Raw genomic sequence first — 27,876 nt, forward strand, 5'->3', positions numbered from 1 at the left:
AGCATTTCGCCCGTAGCAAACCTTTACAGGCCGTGGCTCATTGACTGCAGTTCACTCTTGCGGCTGGATGCTGGATATACTAATGTTTCCACCAAACTCTTCTTCACTTCCCTGGAGTCAACGAGTGATGAGCGTTTCTCGACAATACTGCAAGCAGCACTTCCAGGGGCCAAGTAATCGGCCCGTTCCGAAAGGCCAAGCCCCGAACAGGCACTGCACTATAGTAGCTTACTTTAAATTATACAAAAATGGATGCGTGTCTTTGACGTTACCTGTAGGTTTCCATGTTCATTGATGATGAATTGGAAGTTTACCATTCACTGGCATTTTGGTAGTTGCTGCAGCCAGAAAAAAAAAAGAGACTTAATGTTAATCTAACCTGAATTAACTGATGTTTTGGACTCTTGGAGGCATCACAGCAAGCTGTAAACACAACTTTGACAACCTTATGAAGTTGTTATGGCTAACACGTTAACAAACAATTGCCAATTTACACATCCAGACAACACAAAGTTGTGTTTCTAGCCACCCGAAGTCCAATATTTACTGTTCTTTAAGATCTGTTTTGGTCCATATAGGAAATATCTGGCTCTTATCTGCTACACTGTACAACCGTTATGTTCACCAGCTAGTCACTAACTTTCTCTGTGTGCCAGGTTTGGTGCCGGGTAACGGCATTATCAGAGCTCCCAGCTGATGGAAATAAGGTTGATGAGAGCGGTGAGATTGAAGTAAAACAGTAAAGTTGTGGAACGTAAAAAACAAAATGTGACCAAAACTAAAACCCATGAACTAAAAGACGCTCTGTAGTACTGACTGGAACCTGCAGAGTTGGTTGATAATCATCTGTGGGTTCGTAGCTACATTTTTTCCATTGTTAATATAAAAATACTGATTAGTTCAACTTAAATGAAACTGTGTTCTTCAAAATGATCACAATAACACACTTCAGAGGTAATATTAGTTATGTATTGTGAAAAAAATGCACTTAAAATGAGTTTGTCAAATCATTGCGGGCAGTAACATCATTCCAATACAATTCATGCGTTTCGTGTAAAGCTGTATTAGTGACTTAACATGTTCACTGGAGTGTTGGGCTGTTAATGTTACCTAGCGACTGTCATCGAGAACAACTTGTAAATGGTTGGACTAACTAGCATAATTAGTGGCTTCTAATTAGACTTGATTATACTGTACTACAGCTTAGTAGCTGTTTGGGAAACTTTTTCCACCTTGGCATTGCACATGGACTAGAAACGCACTGAGATGAGTCACAACGATTGTTTTAATTCAAGAATCTTTAGGAAGAAACTTTGTGACTCAGATATGAATGTTAGTTTTGAGTCTCTTCAGCCTGCCGAGCTCTCCTCTTTCCCCTCCTCCCTCAAAGGATTCTTTTGCTGTTTTATTGAAGAGGGTACAGCTGTTTTTTTTCAATGGCTCCACCATCTGCTATTTTGAGTTGCTTAATGCTGCTCATTGAAAGTACGGCAGTCCTCTTCCTGTTTTGATGAAGACAGTTACTGTGAGCGGAGCCTCCCAGGAGGTTCTTCCAGGCTGTGCTCTGTGACCATCGAGAGCTAAGGAATAATAAAATGGTTTAGGTTACTGTGTCAGAGCCATTCTTTGTTTTCATTTCAAACAAACCACTGCCGTGGTTAAAGTAGAAAGCCAAAACTGCTTACAGGATCAATGTGAATATGGTAATGTTGTATGGATCTTTATGTGTGCAGTTGAGCTCCGGTAGTTTACCACTCAATGTTGAAAATGGACAGGATGTCAGTCTAGAAGTAGAAAAGCAGATTTGTTCAATCTCAATGATATAGAATAAATTGTATTTTCTATTGTCCTTTTGAACCATGCAATAGTTTGTTTAATAAGATAAGAACAGAAGACAGAATGGTTTGTTTGGTTGCCAGTGTCGCCCAGGTGTTGCTAGTGTTGCTGATGAGCCCAGGTTTTGCCAATTTACTGATTACCGATTGCCACGCCCACGTCCAGTACCTGCAAGGAAAGCAGCCACACAAACCAAGTAACAGGCAGAGGATAAACTTTAGGCATGTATATGTAGCATTTCTCTTCTTTCTTCTGCTATTTGGTTAACAGTTTTACTTGAAATTTTGCACTTCAATGTAGATAATTAGGAATTATACTTGAGCCAGCATCGGACAGGGCTGAAGACTACTAGTTTGAAAGATGAAGGTGAGAGATGTTATAGGAGTTCATCGCTGACTTGGTCAACATATCCTAATACATTTGTATGACATCTTACGAAAAGTTATTTTGCAATTTTTTTCGTGTGTTGTCCAGCAACATGAGCGATCAGTGCGCCTGCTCGAGCCCCTGCAGTGCAGAGCCTGTTTAGGCAACAGAACTACTTGGTTAGGTTTAGGAAAAGATCAGGGTTTGGGTTAGATACGTATGGAAGTGGTGTTATTTGTTACGCAACTTCTGTACTTAAGTAAGTCAAAGTTTTGGTTAAAATACGTCTGGGAGTCTTAAAGCTTCTACAAGGAACTTTAATTTTGTGTTAATTTTGGCGGTCCCTGTGGACAAAAGCTGTACTGTTTACAAGCACCAGAGTCCCTTTAGAAAACCTCTCATTTTACTGCAGCAGGGTCTGACAGTCTGCCCCGCTCAGTCCTGGTTCTGGTTCTCCCGTGCCTCCCTTCTCTGCAGCGGGCCCAGCATTACGGCCTGGGCCTCCAGCAGCGTAGTGTCGGCGTTTGCTCCCAGCGGGGACCGGTTGAGCAGAGAGGCAAAGCTTTGCTCCTGGTCGGAGGAGGAGTCGCTGCTCTCCCGCCGGAGCTCCGACTGCAGGTTGAAGGCAGCAGCGAAGCCTATTACTACAAATAGTGTTCGAGGACAGCCTAAATTGGTGGAGTATTTTTCTCTTCTGAAGACCTATATGTGTCTGAAACATGGATGCCGCAAACATCCTCCGTTTACAGAAAAACTTAATTCAAATTCAATGCTATTTAACATCATAAACACGTTGTTTTACTACCTCACACGTCTCATCTGTTGAGTTAGACTTACTACGAATGGCAGTCGCCACCTTGAGTGGTCCGATGATGTGAATACTTGTAACCATGGGAATATTTCCCATCACTACCTTCAGTTGCATGTGATGATGAGCCTGTGACATTACTGTAGGTAGTCCTTTGATGTGTGCGTGTGTGTATGTGTGTGTGCGTGTGTGTATGTGTGTGTGGGAGCATATACTTGTGCTCTGAAGGCCTCAACCAGAATGTGTGGACTCTTTGTTTCAGTCTATAACTGTGAGTCACTCTCGTCGTCTTTAGGCCTCTCTGCATCTGATATTTGCTGAAAGCAGTTATTCATTATTCTCTCTCTCTCTCTTTCTCTTTCTTTGTCTCTCTCCCCTCGTTTGTTCTTCATCCTCCTCGTATAATCTTCCCCCATCATCCCCGTGCGTCCAGGTATGTGTTTGAGAGCGTGGGCAACAAGCGGACGCTCACTATCAACAAGTGCAACCTGTCTGATGACGCAGCGTACGAGTGCGTGGTCGGGGAGGAGAAGTGCTTCACGGAGGTTTTTGTCAAAGGTATATGAGTCACTTTCTTTGGAGGAATCCTTCTTTCAGCAGGGAGACAGGTTTTTTTCTGCTCGGTTTAGCAAATGCTGTCATTTGAGCGTTGAGGGGCCTGACAGCTCTGCTCCCTTCTCGTGTCTGTTTGTCATCTGTTTATTTCACTGCTTTTATGCCACACGGTCGCATGCTGCTCTCTGTTGTCTGCTCACTCATTTTTAATGGGTGCGAGTGAAATTCCTCTGTTTTTGTTTATTGTCACTGTTGTCGTGCTGTACATATTAATGTGCTGTCATATTCATCAGAGGCTGACTGATATGGGAGTTTTTGAAGGTCACTTTGATTGCTGTTTTAATTGAATTATTAATATTTTGTAGTAAATAATCAGAATATCTACATTTTATATTTTATTCCAAAATGTTTAAGTACAAGTATTCAAGGTATCTTGCACTGTTGATATAATAATAATAATAATAATAATAATAATAATAATAATAATAATAATAATAATAATAATGTACTACTATCAATTCTCTGTTTTAATTGACAAACATTATATTATACTGTATTATATTATATTACTGCATATTTTATTATATTAAAATACAGTATGTTATACTATATTATATTATATCTTATTATATTTTATTATGTTTTATTATATTTTATTATATTATATTTAGGACTGCATCTTCTAAGTCAATTAGTCGACTAATCGGTCGTTTGGGTCTTAGTCGACTAATATTTCTTTAGTCGATTAGTCATTTTTTATGCTTTTTTCATGCTGAATGACTTATTTCCAAGAAACTTATGAGCACATCTCTGGTAAAAAAAAAAAGATTTAAAGTGGTGCTGTTGTGTGGTTCTTTGTTGAGAAACTCAGTTTTGCAGATCTGTCAATTAAATCAACTAATCGATTAGTCAACACAATCATATGACGGTGAGTCAAATTACTTTGGTCGAGGACAGCCATTATATTATATTATATTATATTATTATCGATGGTGTTTTCACTCTGGTGCTTACTGTATAAGTCAATGGTCTCTTCTGTGTGTTTTCAGTGTGTGTGTGTGTGTGTATGGGAGGTTTTAATAGATGTAATTGGGTCTACTGCTTCTATATTAATCCCATGCTTTACTTTGTGTGCTCGCTGCTGCCCATCCTGCTTTTACATTATCAGAGGCCATAAAGAAGGGTAAGCTCTTCACCACAGACTCTACTCCACACAGCTACAGTAAACCGTGTGTGTGTGCACAGATTTTTATGGACACAAACACACTCTGTGTCCATAAAAAAATATCATTCATGTTGCTGTTTGCAAACATCTACATCAGTACCTTTTGTTGTTGATTCCTCTTGACATTGTTGAAGCCAGTGGGGAGTTCAGTAGATGACAACTAGTCAAAACTATCAGTCACAGTACTTTAAAAATGACATAAAGTACTTTGGCTTTTGCTGTGTTGTGGTGAAGTGGATTCACCACTCACAAAGCTCCAGAAGCAAAAAGATGTAGATTCATGGAAATATTATGTTCTTATACTAACTAGTTATGATTTTGCTACTTTAAGTAGTCCCTTTGCTTCACTCTTCATAAATGGTAAGTAGAAACTAAGTTAGTCTTCACTGAAAGGCCTATGAATAGTATGCCACTTTTAAGTTTTTCACGTGTCATTTAACGCCTTGTTCTCATTCCCAAGTCGTCACGTATGGACGCACGGTTGTAAGTTTTAAACACGTGGTTAACGTTGTGAATTTAAACAAAACTACTTGGTTATGTGTAGCAAAAGATCATAGTTTGGGTTAAAGTAATCTGTTACGTAAATTAAATTACGTATATAAACGTAAATAAGTCAATGTCTGACTTTTTGGTTTCACGCGGGATATGAACAGTGGTCTCCTGGGTGAAAGTCATCTGTTTGTTTGACCCACAGGTCCACCCCGTCCACCTTCCTATGTGGACTTTGTTGCTCTGTATACTACATCACCTGACTTCCGAAGCACTTGCTTCGAGCGTCTATTGCTGCGGTGCAAAATGACACGCTAAAAGCAAAAAAGAAAAGAAAAAAGTAGTGATAACACGCAAAATGACTTAAAGGGTCACAAATCTTCATATACCAATAAAAATTATAAAGATGCAATTTGTCCCGCCTTAAAGGTGAAACAGGAGGAGACTCAGGAAGATGTCACTCAAGTAGTGTACACGCTGACACAGTCCTGAACAGAGGTCTAATGAGCCAGATTAACTAATAACACCTGTGTGGGTGTTCAGAGGCTTTAACAAAGTGACGTGTTATTTATACGCCATTTGGTGAGACCAGGCTGTTTTCACACAGAAAGCTAAGAGAATTTTCGTCTCACATTATTTGCGCAAATTTGGGCCATTTGTGCAGTGCGCGTTTATTTGTATTTTTCTAGTTATGTCTGCTCCATGTATTCCTGAGGGAGAAATATTTCAGTTTTTTATGCAGAGAAACCACAAATTACGCTGAAGACATCGAGCTTGTTTGATGAAACTTTTGTGAGGCCCGCAATCACACCGTAGCTACATGTTTCTGTGGTTCAGAGAGTTTCTGGGCTCTCCAGCTGAGGTTGAAGAGAAGTGAGACGTCCGGAGGGGCGACTAGATGCTGACGATGACAAATAGCTGCGGCTAGCAGAGCATCAAGCATCACACCATGTGGTTACACAATGTGACTTCCACCACCTCAGGAGAGGTACCTTCCACCTCTACAGGCCGGCTGTATTTGGTGGCATTCAGAAGGATTTCAGGAGTTATTGAAAACACTAATATAGATGCCACCCACCACCAATCCACAGAGGAGGGGAGAGCACAAAAATACCTGAATACATCTGATGGTTACTCAGACAAAAGTGTTGTCAAGAAATACTAGCAAGTAAAACTAAAGCTGTAGCTACTAGGTCTGGATTATATGGTTGAAATCAATATCACAAAAACAAAAATGTGTTTTCCTTTAAAAAAAAAAATATCATGCTCATCATGCTGTGATTGATGTTCAATGAATCTATGTTCCATTTCCATCAGACCGTCTTCACACATGTAAAACAAACACTTAAACATATAATTTTGCTCATTTTTAATTACAGATTGTTCGGCGTCATCAATTAAACAGAATTATCTAGGACCATAACATAACATACTAATATAGTCCCACAATAAACAATGATGTTGAATTATATATCCCATTTTTGTAAGCTAAAGTTCCACATTATTCTGCTTGATATGGCAGCATATACATGAGTGGAAATCAAGACTTTGCATGTGCCCTAGTTTAGTTACCATATTTGTTGACCTTTACAAAAAACACACTGATACCTTCCAGCTCTGTTCATCCACCAAACTTCTTTCATCTTCCGCTCATGTTCCTGGTCAGTATCACTATTTACCGTAGATACAGTTTGTTAATGACTCAGTTTTATAGTTTGACTCAAAGCTCTGCGTTTTGTCTGCAGAGCCTCCCGTCACCATCACCAAGCCGCTGGATGACGTTCACACAGTGGTGGGAGAGAAGGTGGAGTTTGAGGTGGAAGTGTCCGAGGAAGGAGCCAGCGTCAAATGGTGAGCAAGTAGATCAGTCAAATAGGAAATGCACGAGTCATTTAATAATCTATGAGGTCAGATTATTACCCAGATTACAAATATCCCATTATAAATGACTAGACTTGGTGCATTGAGACAAAGGCTTGCAGGTCTCGTAAAACAACAATAAAAAGTCTGATGGTAAATGTTGGCAAAACTCACACAGTAGTATTTTCAGTTCATGTAATATATAATGAATATACAGTATATAGTATAGTTACCATAATGTCATGACATTTCCAGCTGTTTTCTCCCACCCAGTTGTTAATTACAGTGATGTTGGAGAGTTATATTAGAATCTAGTTTCTAGCGATGCAAACTTTTACATAACATGAACACAAATAGTGAAACAGAAACAAATGCTGGTATGCAAATAACAGTAGCCAGCCACTTGCTTATTTTTTGCATTGGGGCAAACTTTGTTTTCTGACACGTTTCAAAGACTGTTTTGCTTGTTGTGTATTGTTACAGTACACAATTTCTCGGTCTCAAAACCTTGAATTTCAAGATATACTTCACTTATTTTACATATGCAAACAAAATGATATCAATATGATTGTAAACATACCTTATTTTCCTATGAAAAATTACTTACTCATACATTTCTTATCACTTTTTATTCTAATATTCCCTCAGAACTCATTCTAAAACCCAAACTATATCTGAGGAAAATGTTCACCTTCTGCACCGTTTTAAAAATGTGCCAAAGCCTTGTGATCCCTGAAGGCTCCAGCCATGTAGAACATTGCAGACATGTCAATCAGCTCTTCCTCCCTTCTCTCTCTCTGTGTGTGTGTGTGTGTGTTTTGTCTTCTCAGGATGAAAGGTGACGTAGAGCTGAACAGAGACACGGCAGGTTCAAAGTATCGCATTAAAAAGGATGGGACGAAGCACATTTTGATCATAAGTGAAGCTACTAAGGAGGATATTGGAACGTATTACGCTATCACCAGCGGCGCAGAGTCGAAGGCAGAACTGGAGGTCGAAGGTATGGTTCCTCTGTTAAAGTCATTACAATCCTCGTATACATCTAACAGCAGCAGAAGCAGTAACTCATGGGTGATCAGCTGGTGTTTAAAGTTTGTTAACAAGTATTTCAGACATGGCTGCTCAATTAGGAACTTAGAGAAAATTTACACATCAGTACATGTTGATGTTTTCCATCCTGACAAGCATGGAAAGCAATAAATTAGCCATTACTCATGTCATAATTAATATTACATCATTAATCCCTTGTATCAGTGGTTCATCACACTATTCGCCATGCTCATTTTCTTTTACACCAAAATTGATGGTTGCGTCCCGTCTCAGCCCTCAGACATCAGGCTGTCTCTGTCGCTGCATACAGTAGTTAATGCAAGCCAGACGAGTCTCCTAAATTGATTTTGGAGTGTGAGAAAATGTCTGAGTGGTCACTCCAGTACATCAGGTGATCAAGATGAACATACCTAGATCGCTAAATAAGGTTCACCCCAAGATGATGCAGGACCACTTCATTATTGTCATGTCCCACAATGTGTTCTATACATTATATTAAATATAATATAAAAGTAATTTCAAGGAAATAGTTTGACATTTTGGGCAATATGCTAATTCAGTTTCTTGCCATGTCTGCATGGTAAAGAGGAAGCTACAAGCAACAGCTGGTTAGCTTAGCACAAAGACTACAAATAGTGTGGATCGGCGAACTAGATTTCAAGTTACTGCAAAAAAATATTCCAGCAATGTGTCATTTTTACACTTTGTTTTTTTTTGCGGATTAAAGTTACAATCGCGAAGATCTCCGTTTCATTCTCTTTGGCTGCACCTATGGCGATAAGTGATAATTGCAGGTGTGTTTTTGGATCTCACTTCACACAGATCCAAACAGTGTCGCCTGTGTGACGTCAGTCAGTTCATCGTTCATCGTCCGTTCATCGTTCATCGTTTATCGTTTATCGTTCATCGTTCATCGTCTGTAGTCATCGCTCTTTGTTTGTTCGGTCATAATAACCGTTCACTTGCAACACTAGCAGAGACTGTAAACAACAGTATGCCGCTCAACACACACTTAAGTTGAAGAGTGAGTGTGTTGCGTTAGCTCTGCCTACCCTCTCTGGCAGACTAACGACTGCTGGGTGATGGAAAACGTATCACAAACTGTAAGCTGCTTGTGATTTTTCCTGGTAATGTCGCCACAGATGCCCAGTTTGTAACACTGCAAATGCAAGGGCTTTCATCAGTGGGCCATAGGATCAATCACAATTGTGTTACCTAATTCGATGATAGATAGTGACTTATAAACATGTATTTAAATCTTCAAGATCATTACTTTAAACACAAGAGATAAAGCGTTTTAAATTAGTGAGCTTTAAAGATGATGGTAGGCAGATTTGATTACCTTTGGACAGAGTGAGGTTAGCTGTTTCCCTCTGTTTCCACTCTTTGTGCTAAGCTAAACTCACTGTCTCTAGCCACATATTTAGACATCTAAGTCTCGGCAAGAAAGCGAAAAAGCTTATTTCCAAAAAATGTCAAACTATTCCTTTTTGTTGAAAAAGAGGAAATACAAGTTTGCTGGATTCCTTCATGTAATAACGTTAACGCATTTCTAACCCATATTTACACACTGCCGCCTGACACTGGTTAGGATACGATGAACAGTCTGCGTAAACAAACATCTGTATGTCACTGATCTATGTTGATGTCTTTGCTTCAGATAAGGAGCTGCAGATTCTGCAGAGCATAGCTGACCTGACAGTGAAGGCTGCTGAACAGGCCGTGTTCAAGTGTGAAGTGTCTGATGAAAAAGTGACGGGGAAATGGTTCAAGGACGGCGTAGAAGTCCAGCCCAGTGATCGCATCAAAATGACGCACATCGGAAGGTATTATATCCGACTGCTGTGGTTTGAAGCTCACTGTCTGAAACGTCATGTGCAGTCACACACACACACACACACACACGGACACACACACAGATTCACACAATCATATAGCTATCACAATAAGCACTGTCTGCCACATGGCTCGGCAAACTATTACCAAAGGGGTTTCTGAGTTATTTGACCCATTTTTTTGGATAGGCTGCAATCTGTACACACACACACACACACACACACACACACACACACACACACACACACACACACACACACACACACACACACACACACACACACACACACCCCTAGGGCCTGGGGTTTCTCTCAGTAATCCCTCCATCAGAGCCGCCCATGGCAGGAGATACGCCAAGGCAACAGCGGTCACACAAGGTGAAAGCCATTTAGTATGTTTCTCACTCTGCCATATTGCCTCCTGGAGTATGTTGCTAGGGCAACAGTCTTGTGCATAATTGTGGGTCACAAGAAGTGTTGTCTCCTTGGTAACATCTGGTAACATCTGGTCCCCAGGACCCACAAACTGATGATTGATGACGTGGTGCCTTCGGACGAGGGAGATTATTCGTTTGTCCCTGATGGCTACGCAATTTCTCTCTCTGCAAAACTCAACTTCCTGGGTGAGAGCGACACGCAGACCACAATATGAAGCATTTGATGAGCTAATTATATTTGAATAAGACTGATTCTTTTATTTTACCCCTCAGAGGTCAAGATTGAATATGTTCCCAAAGAAGGTAAGTGTTGTTTTTTGTAAAATATGTAGTATATGCTATATCTATGTGAGGGAGCTGATACAGGTCCAATATTCATCTAAAGTTGGATACAAGGACACCTAGTGTCAATATGATGGAGGTTACTTTTATTTATTTATTTTACTCTACAGCTTTAATGCTCTAACTCTGTAAACCTGTATGAAAACTGCTTCACCCTACTAACCAGGCTTAGGGAAAAGTTAGTTTTAAAAATAGGTTTTAAACAACAATATTCAAAGTAAAGGCATGATTGCACTATGTGTCTTTAAGGGAAACAAGTACTGCTGCTCAAAGGTGCTCACAGTAACTAGCTTTCCAGTTCAATGTATGAAAACCAAAATCTTACTTCAACATTTCAGTCGCCAACCAATGTGCTCCCATAAGGTAGTCTAAGTTGTGGTAATTTAAGTGTTTCGTTTCAATTTCAGATTCCAATATGTTATAAAGACCAGCTTAACACCAGATTTTCAGCTGCTGTCATGTTGCTCTTTATACTTCTTTCTCCTCACCAGCTCATGAAATGCAACACTGATGTGCGCTGCCCCTCTTTGAAAAGATAAAGCTAAATGTTGAATTGAAGCACTTGAAGGTCACGACACATAAAAAAACTCAAAACAAGATTCTAGGATAAACTAATTAAAGTTAACATGCTGGCTAATAGCACATGCAGAATGTCATCTTCAAGAAGCTTCAAAGCCAAAATAACCATATTGGTGTCTTCCCTCAAAACCAACACGTTCTCACTCCCAACTCGCCAAATACCTTGATACGCTTGATCAGTGGCCCTACACTTCAAACTATAATGCTCTACTGTAGGTTCCCCTCTAGCGTCAGTTTTGGACGTGTTAGGGACGGCGTGTGCCTTTCTGCTTGTTACATGCATAGTGTCTTTTAAAAATAAACGTCCAATGTAGGTTTACTTAGTTTTTAGATTTACTTATGCAAAAACACTACTTGGATAGGCTTAGGAAAAGATTGTGGTTTGGGTTAAAATAAGTACGTTGTTTGTTACGTAACTGCCGTAGGTTGAATACGTAAGGTAAAATAAGTCAACGTCGACTTGGTTTGATACGGGACAGGAAAAGCGGTCTCTTGGGTGAAAGGCTGTGTTTGACCTATCCCTTCTCCCCTCCCACCCTACGCAGACTTTCTTGCTCTTTATACCACGTCAGTTGCTCTGATGTCTAATAATGATGCCGATGGGTTTACATTGTAGGTAGATGAAAGCCTGGTGCATCTCATAGAGACGCTAAAGGATGCCTTGGTGCGTCAGTTTCAGGCACCGAGGGTCACTGACGAGTTGTATGTTATGCTTCTCACCTGAATGACCTCTCTCTCTCTCCATCTTCTCCTCTAATGCTCAATGAATGAAAGAGCCTCCCAAAATCTTCCTGGACACTGGCGCCGGCAACAGTAACACCATCACCGTGGTGGCTGGAAACAAACTTCGCCTTGACGTTGGGATGACAGGAGAGCCGGCGCCCACTGCGTGCTGGATGAAAGGAAACGAAGTGAGTATGAATAGAGAGGATTCTCACCATTCACCTCATACACACTCAGACACACGTCAGACACTCTCTACCTTTGTGCGTCAATCAGAGTATCCAGCCGTTAGTCACCGAACAGCACAAAGGAAGAGTGAAACATGAACTGGAGAGGTTGAATCCCCTGTCACTGTGGCAGCTGTGCCGTCGTCATGCGACACCCCTCTCTTCAACAATCTCCTTTGTTTGTTGTCCCGCCCTGTGTGGTAGGTGGTGTCCGAGGCCGAGGGAAGGGTCCGTGTGGAGGCCGACCAGACCCAAAGCAGCTTTGTAATTGAGGGGGCGGTGAGAGCGGATGAGGGCCCCTACTCCATCACCGTGACTAACCCTTTTGGAGAGGACAAGGTTGAACTCTTTATCAAGGTCGTGGGTCAGTCTCACTTTTTCCTTTTCCACCTCTGATTTCCTCTTGTTGCTCCTGTTCTGTTTTTCCTGACACCTCGGGCCTTGATCTTGAATTGAGATGATTCGAAAATATTGACATAAAATGAGTGGAAAATTCTCACTGTTGGTGCCATCTTTTAAAACCATCTATCATCTGAACCTTAGGTCCATCCCAGTACTACAATCAAAACATGCTGTGTGTGTACTAAATATCTGAATGTTTTAGACTTTCAAGACAGCCATTGTTTTTCATTAATTAAAAAAAAAAAAAAAAAACTTTAAGAACCTTTAAGCTTGAGCTATATGATCTGTCACAGTCTGCTTTTATTTTTGTAAAGCGAGGTTATTGTGGTGCTTTAATCCAGTTAAAAATGAGAAATTACTTTGTCATCATATCAGCATAAATTTGATACCAACAAATGCAGGATTTCAGGTGATTTCAGGTGAGTTTCAAGGCTCCACTCCGAGTTAGATATTCAGACAAAAATGAAAAGAAAACACATTTAATATAAAATAATACAACATGCTCAGTGTTGTGATGCTCAGAATGTGATCAGTATAAAAGTATACATGATTTACCATGTAATCATTGTACCATCATTGTGGCTCCACATAAGCAGACAAGATATTCACTGTGATGGATTTCAAGTCCAGTCAAGACCACAGAGAAATTAATAGTAATATAGTATATTAAAATATCTAAAACACTACAGCATGCTTTTAAAAACTATGCCATGCTATACGGTTAGCAGTCTTGTAAAAGTATACATGATTTGACGAAACTGGCTGAATCTTTGTTGCTGCAAAATGACTCATATGACACCTGAACTACAGAGTTATTTGACAGGGAAGTGGGTATGACCAGTGTTATGAAAGACAAATCTAAATCATTTAATTAGGGTCAATGCAAAGCTAAGAATAAAAGGTTTAAATCCAGTACTGTACTGTCTAAAAACTCACTTGTGTAATACTCGTGCCTTTTCTCCTTTCTCCCTCATTTCATCTTTCCTCTCTTTCCATTTCCAACTGTAACCTGCCTCTCCAGATGTGCCCAACTCTCCTGAGAATGTCAAATGCATATCAGTTGGCGAGGACTCTGGCACGATCACATGGGACCCTCCTTCCTATGACGGCGGAGTTCCCATTAAAGGTACTCCAGAAACGTACACCGCAGCCAATGTTCACATCTGATGTCCCCGTCCCTGGAGAAAACAGCCGTTTAGAATCCACTCTGTTTATCACATTACAATGTTTTTGAACTCTTTTCTAAGGAAGACTGACTTTTTTTTTTTATGTTGTTCCTCCAGGGTACCTGATGGAGAGGAAGAAGGTGGGCTCAACCAGATGGACCAGGCTCAACTTTGATGTCTATGAGTCCACCACATATGAGGCTAAGAAGATGCTTGAAGGTGTACTTTATGAGATGAGAGTGTTTGCAGTCAACGGCATTGGCGTCTCTCAGCCCAGCGCCAACTCAACGCCCTTCATGCCCATTGGTGCGTTGCCATTTATCATTAGTAGAATGGTTAATTAACAGAGGCTTTTCACACAATGCTCATTTTGAGGCAGCTTAACCTACCTCCCATCCCATTTACACTGGGTATTAACGTATTAATTAGCTCCTGTCTCTCTCAGCCCCCACCGGCGAGCCTATTCGTCTCACGGTGGATGATGTGACAGACACTACCTGTGCTCTCAAGTGGCGTCCTCCAGAGAAAATCGGAGCGGGCGGCATTGACGGTTACATCATTGAGTACTGCAAAGAAGGAAGTAAATACATGCAAAATGTTTGACACTTTATACAAAGAGTTCATAACTAATGTGAAAGTTAAATCAATTGATTATTAATGCTTTATAGACCTGTATTATTAAGGACAACTTTTGGGTTTCCAGGTTGTGAAGAATGCATTTGGTTGATGTTCATCCTCCTCTAGCGTAACTTTCTTTGTCTTTTTTAGCTAGCTAACAAGACAAAGCCATGTTAAAGGAGGATACAGCTGCTAAATAAACCTGGAAACGTTTGCTAAACCCCTCCCCCAACTAGCTACTGCCCAATCATAGCTTAGCAACCGTAACATGGCGGCACAGCAGGTCTGTCAAGGACCTCTAATAAGAAACACTTCTGATCAATAGGCTAAAAAAGGTTAAAAAAAAAAAGAATAGATACCGTCATGAAAACTTCCCCATGTTTACTTACAATAAGAAAATTGTTTTTTGTACCACGTTTTCTGAAATTGTATGTTTAAATATGCAAATGTACATTATGTACATATTTACATACATGCAAATGTATGTAAATATGTGCTAATTCTCATACATTTCCAGAACAGAACATTTGATAAAGCCAGGATCAAAATTATTGTTTCATTTTGTTGACATATTAGAGTCAAAGGTTTTTACAGAGAATTTTAGCCATTATCTCTTTGTGTCACCCCATAAATCAGAAAATAGAGCCATAAAAAAAATACATTTTCGCTTTTATTTTTAGAGATAAAATAGTATATAAATCAGGCTATGAATGGTATATGAACAAACTCCTCTGTAAAAACCTTCAGAATATAGATAGAAATGAAACTGGGAAATAAGTGCTACTGAAGTGGAGATTTCTGGAGAAAAAAGGCCTTTAAAGATATGAATTGTAAAATTCCATACATTTTGAAGACAGGTGAATAGGGTTAAAAAAAAAGTAACTAATAGATATCACCATAAAACTTCTCCAGTTTATTACTTACATTAAGGCAATTATATTTTGTATTACAAGTTCTCTGAAAATATATGTTTTTATATGCAAATGAGACATCATCTAATACTAATTTAGGATCTACTGACACAGACAAAGTAGTAAATAAACACCTAAATGTGTATTTTGGATGTTTTCTTTCCACTAGTTTGAAAGAAGACAAAGCAAAATAGCCCAAAATCTCAAAATTGACCAGTGCATAAAAAACAATGTTTTTGCCTGTATGTCTCACCTTAAAGAGCTTGCAGTGTAGTGTCTCTTTTTAGCCAAACCAAAGACAAACACAAGAGCAAACGTGTACAATAGAAACAGAGCAGAGCTTTCAATACCTAAGAGCAACTAATTTGTTTGTCAGGTTACAGGTTATGTTGCCCCATTCACGACTACATATCTAGTGTGTCTCCATCTTCGCAAAAAACTCAGTCTTTTGGTAGTCATCATGTGCATATCCCATTTTATAACTAGTCAGCTGGAATTGAAGAGTCTGCCGTAGAGTTTTCAACCAATTCATGGCGCTAACATTACACTATTTCAAAAAATTCTGAGCGGTCAATCTACTGCCATTATCACTGTAGACATCATAATGTGCTGTGCATGAATGGAAAGGTGTAGCAACAGTAACTAAGGGGGGCGGGGCTTAGCAAACAGTCAATTAGTCCCACCTGTTTCCTGATTAGCTCCTCAACATTATCCTGAGATCTGCTACTCGTCTCTGGTTTTCTGATCTGTTCATTGATGGCTCTTTCCACAGGTGATCAGTGGGTGCAAGTTAACGAGAAACTAGTGGAAAATAACCAGTACAGGGTGAAGAATCTCACAATGGGGGAGAAGCTGCTGTTCAGAGTGGTGGCCATCAACATCGCCGGGCGCAGCCCCCCCGCCACTCTTTCCCAGGCCGTCACTATCAAAGAGATCATGGGTCAGAGAAGAACCTTCATTTTTTAAAGAAATTCAACTAAGAGGTCATATTTAAATATGGACCACACTGCTCTTGATTGGGATAAATCCACATATGAATACATAAATCCATATTTGGTACCAGTCAGTAACTATGTTCAGCAACTGTTCAAGTACTGCTCAGTGAAAAAACAACATCTAATTATCAAGCTTACCATTGGGTCTTAGCTGTTATAATATTACTGTAAACCTCATGGATTATTTCTTAACGCATCCAAGAAGGAATAATTCCACTGTGTATTTCCTTATCTCACTAATACACACATAAAAGCTGTACATGCTGTACATTTTACAAATGTACAGTCTCCCACACCGCCCACTCAAATTCTACTTATCTTTCCCTTTTCCGTCTCTCATGTGTCCACAACCCAGAGACTCCAAAGATCCGCCTGCCTCGCCAACTGAGGACCAAATTCATCGTGGTTGTGGGCGAGAAGGTGAACTTGGTCATCCCCTTCCAGGTCAGTCCGAGTCTGGCAAAGCTCTGGCTCTGTTTAGTTTAAAATATATACTCTAGATTTGCAATAGCAGCGCAAAACCAGTTCTGCCAAGAGTGAACAATACGAGGTGCTTAAAGATTACTAGGTTGCTTCCACATCAACCTTTTACTAAATGGCTATTTCAGACTCTGAAGCATTTAAAACAAACTCTTAAGTTTGGTTTATTTGAAGAGTAGAGAAAAAGGCAGTAGAGTTTGGACAGAAACCTAAAAAAGCCACTCCATGATCCACACAAAATGGGTCATTGCAGGGGAACCCTGGAGTGGTTTATTTGAAGTAAAGACCAAAAGGACAGACAAGAGATGTTATGTTTAAAAGAGCAGCTAGCCTGTTTTAATGTATGAGTCCAAATGCACTTCGCTTGTATGTTTTCGAGAAGTGAAGTAACCAAATAAATAAGAGATTTCCCCCATGGCTGCAATCTGATAGGGCATTTTTTCTTGTGAAATGCAAATGAGATGTGTAAACGTTGCAGCAGCAGAGAGAGCTGTAGCTCAAAGGGCACTGGGAGCATTGCAGCTATTTGACAACAAACTGCAAATGATGGCATTGGTAAAAAGAAGCTGACCGTAAGTAGCAAAGGGGAAGCCATTGTTACAAATAAAAACAGACAAGAAAAAGTGAGCCATGGCTCTGCTTGCTTTTGAAGAAGGAGATGAAAAGGCTGTTCTGAGACAGAGGACGTGGCTACATGATGTTCTCCTGGGAGAAAAAGAGCACCCACAGCTCTGTCATCTTATCCAAGAGCTGGACGGAGTCTGTTCCAACGGCTGAAGGAATATGTGGTGTAAATAAAGCTGAGACAAGTTTACCTAGAATAAGATGACCCAGAATATTTCACGGGCAAAACATGAAAGGAATTTTCTGACTAAAAAAGGCACACACATGTTCAGAAAAGTGTTCTACGCCAACTGACAGTTACAAACTTATTGCACCAAGTTATTCTGTTATTTCACAAGTTTTTTAGTCTAAAAATATTTCTTACAATACTTCATTCTGATTTCTGACTGCAGGGTAAGCCTCGTCCTGTCGTGACCTGGTCCAGAGATGGCGTTCTCATGGAGGACAAAACCGTGGGTACTCGTACCAGCGAAGTGGACAGCATCCTCTTCATCCGCTCTGCAGAGAGAACCCACTCTGGAAAGTACACCCTGTCTGTTCAGATTGAGAACGTGTCAGACAACGCTGACATCTACATCCAGGTTGTAGGTCAGTCCCGCCACGCCACCAACACTTCTCAGCTTCACCTAGACAGATGCACACTCCTGTTGCACGTCCTCTCATGAAGATTAACTCATACTTCACAAGGTACATGGTTAATAACCTGTTTCGAAGGGGATGATGGCTTGAGCCCAAATCTGTGACATGTCAAGAGTTTTTTTTTCCAATTTGATGATAATTCCTAATTTCATACTCCCAGGGATCTGTGGCTCAAAGTAGCAAATCATCAAAGCGTTGATTCCTCTCTCTGGTATAATCCTGGCTCCTGCACTGCCACTGTGGCCGCCAGCTCATTCCTCATCTCACGGCTTGTCTCCCCGGGTCAGGGTGTCGGGTGGATTATTTGGCGGGGCTCCGCTGGGATTATTTGCGTGTAGACTGGGATTAGGCTTGGATTTTGAGGGCTACTCTGTCACTTCCTCTGCTGAGAAGGTTGAGCTAATGAGAGGCTGCAGCTCCTCTGATCAGCACCCCCTCAGCTGATCTGTCACTGCACTGTTTGAGCAGGAGACAGAACAGGAAGGATTAACGGGCAGAAACAGGAGCGCTGCTTGCTGTTTGTACTGTACTCCACAGAGGAGAGCACGCAGAGGAAGATTAATGACAAGTACATTACTATGTTGTACAGTATTTCTGTACTGCGCTAGGCCACACAGAAAGATCGATGATAAACACACTGCATTCTTCTGCTCTGTAATCCAGGCAGGCAAAGCTACTATTTCTCAGTTTGTCAGTTCTATGCCAACACAGTTTTTCTAGTAATGTATGCATCTCCACCTTTCCTTGAACCTTTGTCTTTTGCTCTGCTAATCTGTCAATCTTTACCAAATCTCTACCGCTGAGAATGCTGATTTCATTCTCTCTGTGGGACTTTCCTGCTCCAGTTTATCAATCTACCTCTCTCTACCTGTAAAAGCTTGTCCACATGTCTACACAGGCAGGGAAGAGAGTTACAGTAGTTATCTCAACCAGCTATATACCAAATCTATCTCCGTCTCCTCTCACAAACCCACCAGAGAAGCCCGGTCCTCCCATTAATGTGCATGTCACAGACGTCTGGGGCTTCAATGCTGCGCTGGAGTGGAAGCCGCCCAAAGACGACGGCAACTGCGAGATTATCGGCTACGCTATTCAGAAGGCCGACATGAAGACTAAGGTACGCATGGTGGGAGAGAAGTATATAGGAGTGTACTGGGAGGTTTCAGATCGTGTCTAGAAGATAACCCCGAAATTGCAAAAACTTGCAAAAAGCTCCTACGAGACTCGCTGCCCAGTGTCTTATCCTAACCCTACCTACTCAGGGTCAATGCCTAACCTTAACCATCTCGTGAGAGTTTCACAATTTGTGTGTTACCAGTAAATTGTGTCAGTAAATACATTTTAGGTCAAGATCTGCTTGATTATCCCTGACCAATTACAAGAGCTGTCACTCAAAAAATCAAGTTTCTCCACGTAGCCTAATCCTTAACGCTTTGTAGGATTAACATTATGTACAAGAGAACGTTACAGTAAGGCAGTTCCATTATATTTAAGTCAGCAAACAGCGTTACCTTTATCAACACATTCTCACTCCCATTTCATCAAATACCGCTGCTCGGTCAGTGGCCCTACACTTCAAACTATGACACTCTAGGAACACCTCTAGTTTCAGTTGTTGACGTGTCAAGGACGGCGTGTCAGTTTCTGCTCGTTACATGCATTGTGTCTTTTCAAAATAAACTTCCGTGTTCACAGGAAACATACCGTTTTTGCTCGTTACATGCATACAGAAAATATTGTGGTTTGCGTTAAGATGAGTATGCTTGTTATATAACTTGCGTATGTGATGTTAGTTAAGTAACAGAACTACAGTAAAATAAGTCAATGTTGACTTGGTTTCACACGGAACACGTACAGCGGTCTCCTGGGTGAAAGTCTGTTTGTTTAGCCCAACCATCAACAGCAGCCTCCTCCCTACGCAACTTTCTCGCTCTTTATATTACGTCCGTTGCTCTGCCCGTCTAATAATGACGCGGATGGGTTTACATTGGAGTTTGTTGAATGCCCGATGTATGTCTTACAGATGTTAAAGGGTGCCTCGGTATCAGACGCCGAAGGCCACTGAGCAAGCATCGGTATTTGACGAGTTGGGAGAACGCGTTGCCTTTATCCATGATCTTTGGTGTCAAATCCAAAATGCTTCCTCACATTAGTTTTCAGAGGGTTCGGTGTCGCGCTTATCTGCTCAGCACGGTTTGCTTGTTTTCTACATTAGGGCATAGGGCAACAGGGCCATGCACCCTAAATTGGCGTGAAGTTGTCTATTGAGCTAACAATGACAGGAAAAGCTAAAAAAACAGCTAACAACGACAGGAAACAATGACAGGAAAAACAGGTTTGTTCAATTTAAAGCTGCAATCTGTAACTTTACACATTCATACTATAACAAAGATATATCTGGGTTAGTTTTGGTTTTGCCACTAAATGCACCTAATTGTTACTAGTGTCCAGTGAAGTCAAAGATGACAGGTCCCAGTTTTGTTAACAGGAGCTATTCCATCATTGCTATTTTCCAACATCCAGAAGCGTCCAGTGGACCTTCATGGTGGGAGCCTGGCTGCTCTGAGATTAGTCACATAACTGCAAAGCCTCCCTATACTGTCATGGTCATTATGTTGTATGAATCGACAGGAAGATGGACCACAAGAACATGGATGCTGGGGATAGAGTTTACTGTATACAGATCTCAACCTCGACTATAAGCCTCTTTTGAACCTCTGCTTCTCCTCTCTCCCTGTCTCTCTGTCTCTCTGTCTCTGCCTCTCTCACATCAGGATTGGTTCACGGTCTATGAGCACAACCGCAGGCCCAGCTGCACTGTGTCTGACCTGGTCATGGGGAACGAGTATTCCTTTCGAGTGTTCAGCGAGAACATCTGTGGCCTCAGCGACGAGGCTGGCGTCAGCAAGAACACCGCCATCATTGACAAAACAGGTAATGTAATCTCCGCAGAGCAGCGCACTCTGTAACATGATAGCATTGCTGTTGATGCCAAGCAACATCTAATGCATCACTGTATTCAGCTCCAACATAAAGTGAGCATTATGGTATATAATGAGCACCGTGCAGAAAAGAGGAAGGTATTGTGATTAAGATTACACACGGAAATATTAATAAAAATACAAACTCTAATATGATTTTCAACACAGTAATAACATTAGAACTATTATTTTCGGCTGTGATTAATTAGTTGAACATAATTTAGAGGAAAATGAATTCACGCTGATTATGTTAAACAGAAACATTCTTTGACAGAGTGTTAAATAACATTTAATACTGGCCGCGGATTATGAAAGCAACTAGGCTGGGAAATTAACACCTGCCACCAGCCAAATGCTGCTACTGTTGTTGTGTTGGTGCCTTTGCTTACTCTACCAGAAAATGTGGCAGCCAACCAGCCAATCTCTTTTGTGTTCCAAGCACTAGTCTGGCCTATAAAATTGTGAGGATTGTTGATTTTAGTACCCACCTGACATCCTGATGAAACAAAAGTCAGCTTCCTGTCTTGATAATTGAAACAGTTTGCTAGTTTAACAGCATGTGGTATGGAAGACAAAACAATCCCAAAGCAGCGGAAAGACACAACAGTTGGTCACTGATGAAGCATTTCAGTCGATGTTTTACACAGTCCTTCTATATTGACTCATAATCATCAAGATAGCAAGTAAACAAAACAACTTTACTACATTACTACCATTACTCTTTGTGGTTACACATATTTACAAGTAAATATAAATACAAAACATATAATATCACAACCATATTTTCAGAATACAATCTTTCATCTTAAGCCGTCAATGAGTAAAAAGGTTAAATATCCATTTTTAAGTCCAGGGAACAGATTCCGTATTGTTCCAACCTCATATAAGGGAACTGGAAATGGCCTAATAAAGGCAAGATAATTGAAAGTGTTGGGTGAATAAAGTATGCTGTACTGGAGAAGAGTTTTAATTCTAATGGACCTGAGGCTCACACTGGTCTGCAACTCGCTGTGTAAAAAAGTGAAAATAAAAAATAATCTGAGAAATGTCCACACTCCAGGTTTGGCCTATATCCGTCCAGGCTTCAAAGAGAAGGATGTGAGCCATTCCCCCCAGTTCACAGCGCCCCTGGTGGACAGATGTGTGGTTGCAGGTTACAGCGCAGCCATCAGCTGTTCTGTCCGTGGCTACCCCAAGGTATTTACATATGTACACTAAACAAGTGTGTGTCAGTGAACATATTTTTTTTTATTTTGTATTATTTATTAATCAGCTTGGAGATGATCTTAGCTGAGGTTCAGCAGCAGGACCACACCTCAAACATTCCACAATCAACGGCAAAAACATCGGAGCCACTTACTCAGCCAACCTCCTGTTTCATTAGCGATACTGGTTTGGCTGTTCTACCTCTCCTCAACAACATCCTCCTGTTTTCATTACTGGCACCGGGATGCTAGGTTCTCTCAGGCAACCCCAACATCCTCCTACCACCCACTTCAGAACGCTTGTCCTTAGTTCTGTTGCTTCCCACACCTCCCGCCAACAACCCAGTCAGTCTTAAAGCCCCAGAATGCCAGTTTCCAGCCTACGCAGCCGGTTTTAGGAGTTTCTAAGGCAGGAAATGTTTCAGCCATAGCTAAAACCTACTCTTTTATCGTGTGCTTGGAAACACTACCGCTATTGTCCACAGGGACCGCCAAAATCAACACAAAATGAAAGTTCCTCATAGTAGCTTTAACAACTCATTCGCATCTCAGTAAATGGTGTGGTCCTGGCTCGTGAAGCATTGGTTAAGCCTTTTTTAAAGTGTATTTCTGCCACAGTGATCCTAATGATTTATTTGTCTGTTTGTTTGTTATCAAGATATATATTTCTTTTAAAAAGTAACATATTTGAATGAATTTTGGTGGCAGGCTTGTCCATGGAATATAGAGTGATTTCTAGTTTGTAAATATTATCATGCAACCAATGGATGAAATAAGAGTAAAATAATGATTACATAAGGGTGTGTTTCTGTTGAAATGGGTAGGATAAAGTACAGTATACTGCATATTTCATTTAGCATAGAAACCTGTGGAATATAAGCAATGTCCCTACTGTATCTTACAAATGAGTAAACTATACATTACAGCGCTGCAGCATACACTTTACCTGTGTTGGCCCTTGATAGCTTTGCTGCAAGGGTATGCCATAGATCTCATGCTTTGTGTTTTCAGAGGGATTGTACAAGTTTTGAGTGTCAAACAGTCAGAGAGGATTTTGATGCCTTTGCAGCAGGAGTGTATTTTTATGTCTGAAGCTAGAACAAGAGGTGTAGCAGAAAGATCTTTGAACACACATTTTTTTATCCCTCCGAATCGGCAAAGATTTGTCAAGCCGAAATGTTGACCTAATTTCACCTCTCCCTCCTCCCTCTGCTCTCCCACCCTCCCTACATGCCTCGCTCTGTTTATACGCTCCCTCCTCCTCTCCTCTCCTACATCCCGCCAAATTTGCCTCCTCCTCCTCCAACACTCTGTTCTTCAGCCAAAGATCATTTGGATGAAGAACAAGATGATCATCGGTGAAGACCCCAAGTTCCTGATGCAGAACAACCAGGGCGTGTTGACTTTGAATATCCGCAAGCCGAGCGCGTTTGACGGGGGCAGATACTCCTGCAGGGCCATCAATGATCTCGGGCAAGATGAAGTGGAGTGCAAGCTGGAGGTTCGAGGTATGCTGAACTTCACTTCCCATAATACTGTAGTTTCAAAGTAGTGAGTGAGAGCTTAGCCTGGGTCAGGACACGTCTCTCTTTGACAGTCTTCAATAAAGCTCAGCATGACAAACCTCCATCTCCTCAGTCCTCTGACTGATCTCTTCTTGTGAAACTTCAGTTGAAACTCTAGCCGCTTCCGCTAAAAATAAATCACCTTATTGTATTTGTCAGTGAAAGTTTCGGAGCCACAGATGACTCTAGTTTCTTTAAACAGGATGATCTACTGGCCTCTCATGCTGATTTAAATTTCTCTTTTTCTCCCCAGCTGTACAAGAGAAAGGAGTGGAGGCGAAGAAATGAGCGACAGCACGAAACAGCAGAGGATACAGTCGAACAGGAATAGTAATGGATTATGTATAATGGGATAGTCATGAATAAATATGATTAGAATAGATCACTGGTGAGGCCCTAAAGCCAATCCATCTGCCCCCCCTCCTTCCTCCTATACGCTTGCCTCTCACCGCTGCTATGACGAATGCCACATCAGTAATAAATTCTTAGAGCAAGCTGCCACCTTGTCACATCCTGACTGAGAGGAGCCACCGAGTAGTGTAGTAGCACTGCCCCGCTGTGACCACACACAGATGGATCCGTCTTATCTGTGAAGTGGACCTGTCACTGAACACACTTATAAAACAGCCTTTCATCCATTACGGCTCCCTGTGTTGTCTGTTGTGAGTCCGGGACGTTTTTATAGGTTGGGATGAATTTATGATTGTGATGCAGCTGTAGCACTGAAACCTCTGCAGTGTGACCGACCGGCTGGTGCTAGGTGTGTGATGTGTGAGCAGGGGCCCGTCGGCCCTGTGACGGTTGAGTGGAGGGATCACTATTCAGCCAGGCATGGCGGACATCATGGAGCCACCAGGATTAAAGGGGCTCTTCTACACAGATATAGACCTGCTGCGTCCTTCATGCAAATACACACACAGAGGGCGCACATGTTGACTCACAGACACCCTCTCCCTGTTGTCCCATTCCCACATGCTCTCATACTACACTCCTCATGGCATGACCCATAGTGGTAGGCCTTTACACATACATGGCTTACACTCATGCAAACACAAACACACACACACTGAATCAGGGTCTCATTAGCATCACACACTAGAGACTAATTAATGCACCCATCAACACTGCCCTAATTAGCTCTCCCACGTCATTACTGAGCAAACGAATTACCGCTAATTTACACACCCGCAAAACAAACACGGCACCGTCTCTGCTGGGAGAGTCCACCGCGGCTCGCCTCGCACACCAAATTAAAGCCTCACCGATGTGCTGCAACCCAGACCGCCGTCCCAGGTGACCCCGCCCTCCCTTACACACTCGCACACCCCCTAACTCCACCATCTGACACAGGAAGACCAAGTTCAGATTGAAAACATCAGATAGTTTGTGGAGTTGCCCGCTCCAGAATAAATACATCCCCCTCCTCTGGAGACGTGAGGGTACTTTACTCTCCGGGCCCGTCCCACCACTGACTGCATCAGGTCCTGGTCTCCTGTCTCTCCAGCAGAGGGGGTAAGAGCACAGTGACAAAGACCACGACTGACCATCATTAGGGTCTGTGGTGGAATCGTGAGTGGCAGGTTATTAAGAACTATTACATTACCAACGCATCTCTGAGTGAAGCTCCTGACTCTTGGCACCCACTTTAAAACATCCAGCACTTCTGACTACAACAGCTTTTCCTCCTTTACATGCAGCATGTTGTTAGAGATGAGTTGAAATAGGGTGAGGGCATAAATGCCCAGATAGAGCAGGGAAAATCCTCCAGATACCTGAAAGTAGGCCACGATTGGTTGCACAGTAGACCTGCAGTGCAGCACAAAGCTTAAATTTTGAACCCTGTCGAGCAGTAAATGACTCTGCTAGCGTGTGTGTGTGTGGATTATGTGTGGTGTTGATATAATCTTATTGTCAGTTAACCCGAGACACAGCGTGGTGTGTTACTCTGCTGATTGACACATGAAAGTGGCGCTGAAGATACACCGCATGCTACTTTGCATGGAAGTTTTGGGAAAAACAGATTCTTCAGAAAAACAGCGTGTAACCTCGATACTCCACCTGAGCTTTACCCTCTGTTCCCTCTCTCAAAAAGTGATGTTCAGTTGCTAAGCAATCAGACTAATTGTATCTACTGGCATCATCCGCGAGCCTTATGAAACTTTCAAAACATGAGAAGGTGGAGGTTTACAATGCTGCTACCTCCCCCCTTCTCACACAGAAAGCTTTAAGTAGTAAGCCATAAAAAAAACAGCATTTTGTTTTCCCCTCATTCCCTGTGACACACCTTAAGGCTCTTTAAGTTTGTGATGTCTGAATGAATCATTAATGAGGAAGTATGGCAGCCCAGGAGTAAACCGTCGGCTTCCTCCTGCACACTGTATCTGCTCTGCTGTCTTTCCAATATTAGAACAGGCCTGCCTCAGACAAAGACGAGACAAAAGAGAGTGACAAGACAAGTCTTACCACCAGGCGAGAGGGAGGCAGAATCGGTAGGGTGCAAGCACTGTTATGTCTGCGTGTGCGGATATGTGTTCAAGAAAAAGAAAGACAAGAGATACCAGAGAGACAGAAACAGACCTCCTGAAACAGTAGGATGGAGGGAACTATAATTATGCAAGTAATTATACATGAAATCACAGACTTGGAGTGAGAGAGGAAGAGATGGATAGAGAGAGAGGAAGAGCACTGGAGGGAAAGAGCCTTGCAGTGAGTCTCATCCATATAATTACAGTATAAGAACTAAAACAGAGGGAGAACACACACACACACACACATCATATAGGACCATCCACCTGTTTTCTCTGTCCATCCACCTCCTTTACAGCTCCATCCTGAACGCCGTACTGTACGTTTCACCACACTTTTTGTCTTCATCTTCTGTTGTTTTTTTTTGGTTGCCATGGTATGCTCTATTGAATACCAGTGTGACTTATACCCTGTGTCATCGTGTTCATTGATTAAAGAGCCCAAACCCTCCCTGAGCCCACGACCCATATAATGAGCACAATGTATCTGGGGGGGTGGAGGCGTTAAAGGAGAGAGCTGCCCTCACATTTCACAATAATGACAACTTCATGACTGCATGTGGCTGGCAGAAACAGACAGCTTTGTCTACACTGAGGGGCGACTCTGTGATGATGAGCTTCTGTCTATATGAAGGAAAATCCTCCAAAGTGAGGACATTTTGACTGGGTCTCACAGGAGTTTTTCACGGGACTGGTTAGGGTCATAAGGATTAGAGTTTGGGACAAAGTCAATGTTTTGCAAGTCGGATTCAAAGCTCAAGTTCCAAATTAAGTATTTGTATGTAATTACTTATTAACAAAGTGTGTGTTTATTAGAGTTTTTTAGATTAAATAGGTACTATTGACATAGATTTTTTGGTATACAACAAAAAAACAGAAGCTGTAGTCGAACTAGATGTGAAATGAGACGTAAATACAAAAAATAAATAAAACAAAGCCAGTGTTTGCAACTGAAAATCATCCAGCCATCCATTACCTGTAACCGCTTATCCTATTCAGGGTCGCGGGGGGGCTGGAGCCAATCCCAGCTGACATTGGGCGAAGGCGGGGTAAAACCTGGACAGATCGCCAGACTATCACAGTGCTGACACATAGAAACCACTCACGCTCACATTCACACCTACAGGCCATCTGGAGTCAACAATTAACCTGCATAAAACCATGCTAACACGGGGAGAACATGCAAACTCCAGACAGAAGGGCCCCAAGCCAGGTTTGAACCTGCAACCCTCGCAGTGCTGACCAATGCACCACCGTGCTGCACCACCGTGCTGCCCCAACTGGAAATCAAGTACTGTAAATTTAAGCAGAGTTGACATAGGATTAGAATTTAGGTTTGTTTCAGCCATTTTCAACTGGGACACTATTTTCCGGTCGTGTCTAGAAGGTAACACTCAAATTGCGAAAACTTGCAAAAGGAGAGACGAGAGAGA

General features: G+C 41.6%; 1 protein-coding gene across 1 annotated transcript in view; it reads left to right on the forward strand.

Moving 5' to 3' along the window:
• mybpc2a (myosin binding protein Ca) overlaps positions 1-24,556 on the forward strand; it is a 60,883-nt gene extending 36,327 nt beyond the window's left edge. The window contains exons 10-28 of the mRNA XM_074655917.1: positions 3,444-3,568; positions 7,025-7,130; positions 7,970-8,139; positions 9,850-10,015; positions 10,541-10,647; positions 10,735-10,764; positions 12,157-12,293; positions 12,537-12,696; positions 13,756-13,860; positions 14,018-14,206; positions 14,346-14,480; positions 16,202-16,369; positions 16,780-16,868; positions 17,921-18,116; positions 19,145-19,284; positions 20,942-21,101; positions 22,209-22,345; positions 23,675-23,861; positions 24,172-24,556. Coding sequence (XP_074512018.1) covers positions 3,444-3,568; positions 7,025-7,130; positions 7,970-8,139; positions 9,850-10,015; positions 10,541-10,647; positions 10,735-10,764; positions 12,157-12,293; positions 12,537-12,696; positions 13,756-13,860; positions 14,018-14,206; positions 14,346-14,480; positions 16,202-16,369; positions 16,780-16,868; positions 17,921-18,116; positions 19,145-19,284; positions 20,942-21,101; positions 22,209-22,345; positions 23,675-23,861; positions 24,172-24,206 — 2,542 coding nt within the window. The 3' untranslated portion in view covers positions 24,207-24,556. The remainder of the gene's footprint in view (positions 1-3,443; positions 3,569-7,024; positions 7,131-7,969; positions 8,140-9,849; positions 10,016-10,540; positions 10,648-10,734; positions 10,765-12,156; positions 12,294-12,536; positions 12,697-13,755; positions 13,861-14,017; positions 14,207-14,345; positions 14,481-16,201; positions 16,370-16,779; positions 16,869-17,920; positions 18,117-19,144; positions 19,285-20,941; positions 21,102-22,208; positions 22,346-23,674; positions 23,862-24,171) is intronic.
• The last annotated feature ends 3,320 nt before the right edge of the window (positions 24,557-27,876 follow it).

This window comes from Sebastes fasciatus, chromosome 13 (genome assembly GCF_043250625.1).
Source record: "Sebastes fasciatus isolate fSebFas1 chromosome 13, fSebFas1.pri, whole genome shotgun sequence".
In the NCBI taxonomy this organism is placed as follows: domain Eukaryota; kingdom Metazoa; phylum Chordata; class Actinopteri; order Perciformes; family Sebastidae; genus Sebastes; species Sebastes fasciatus.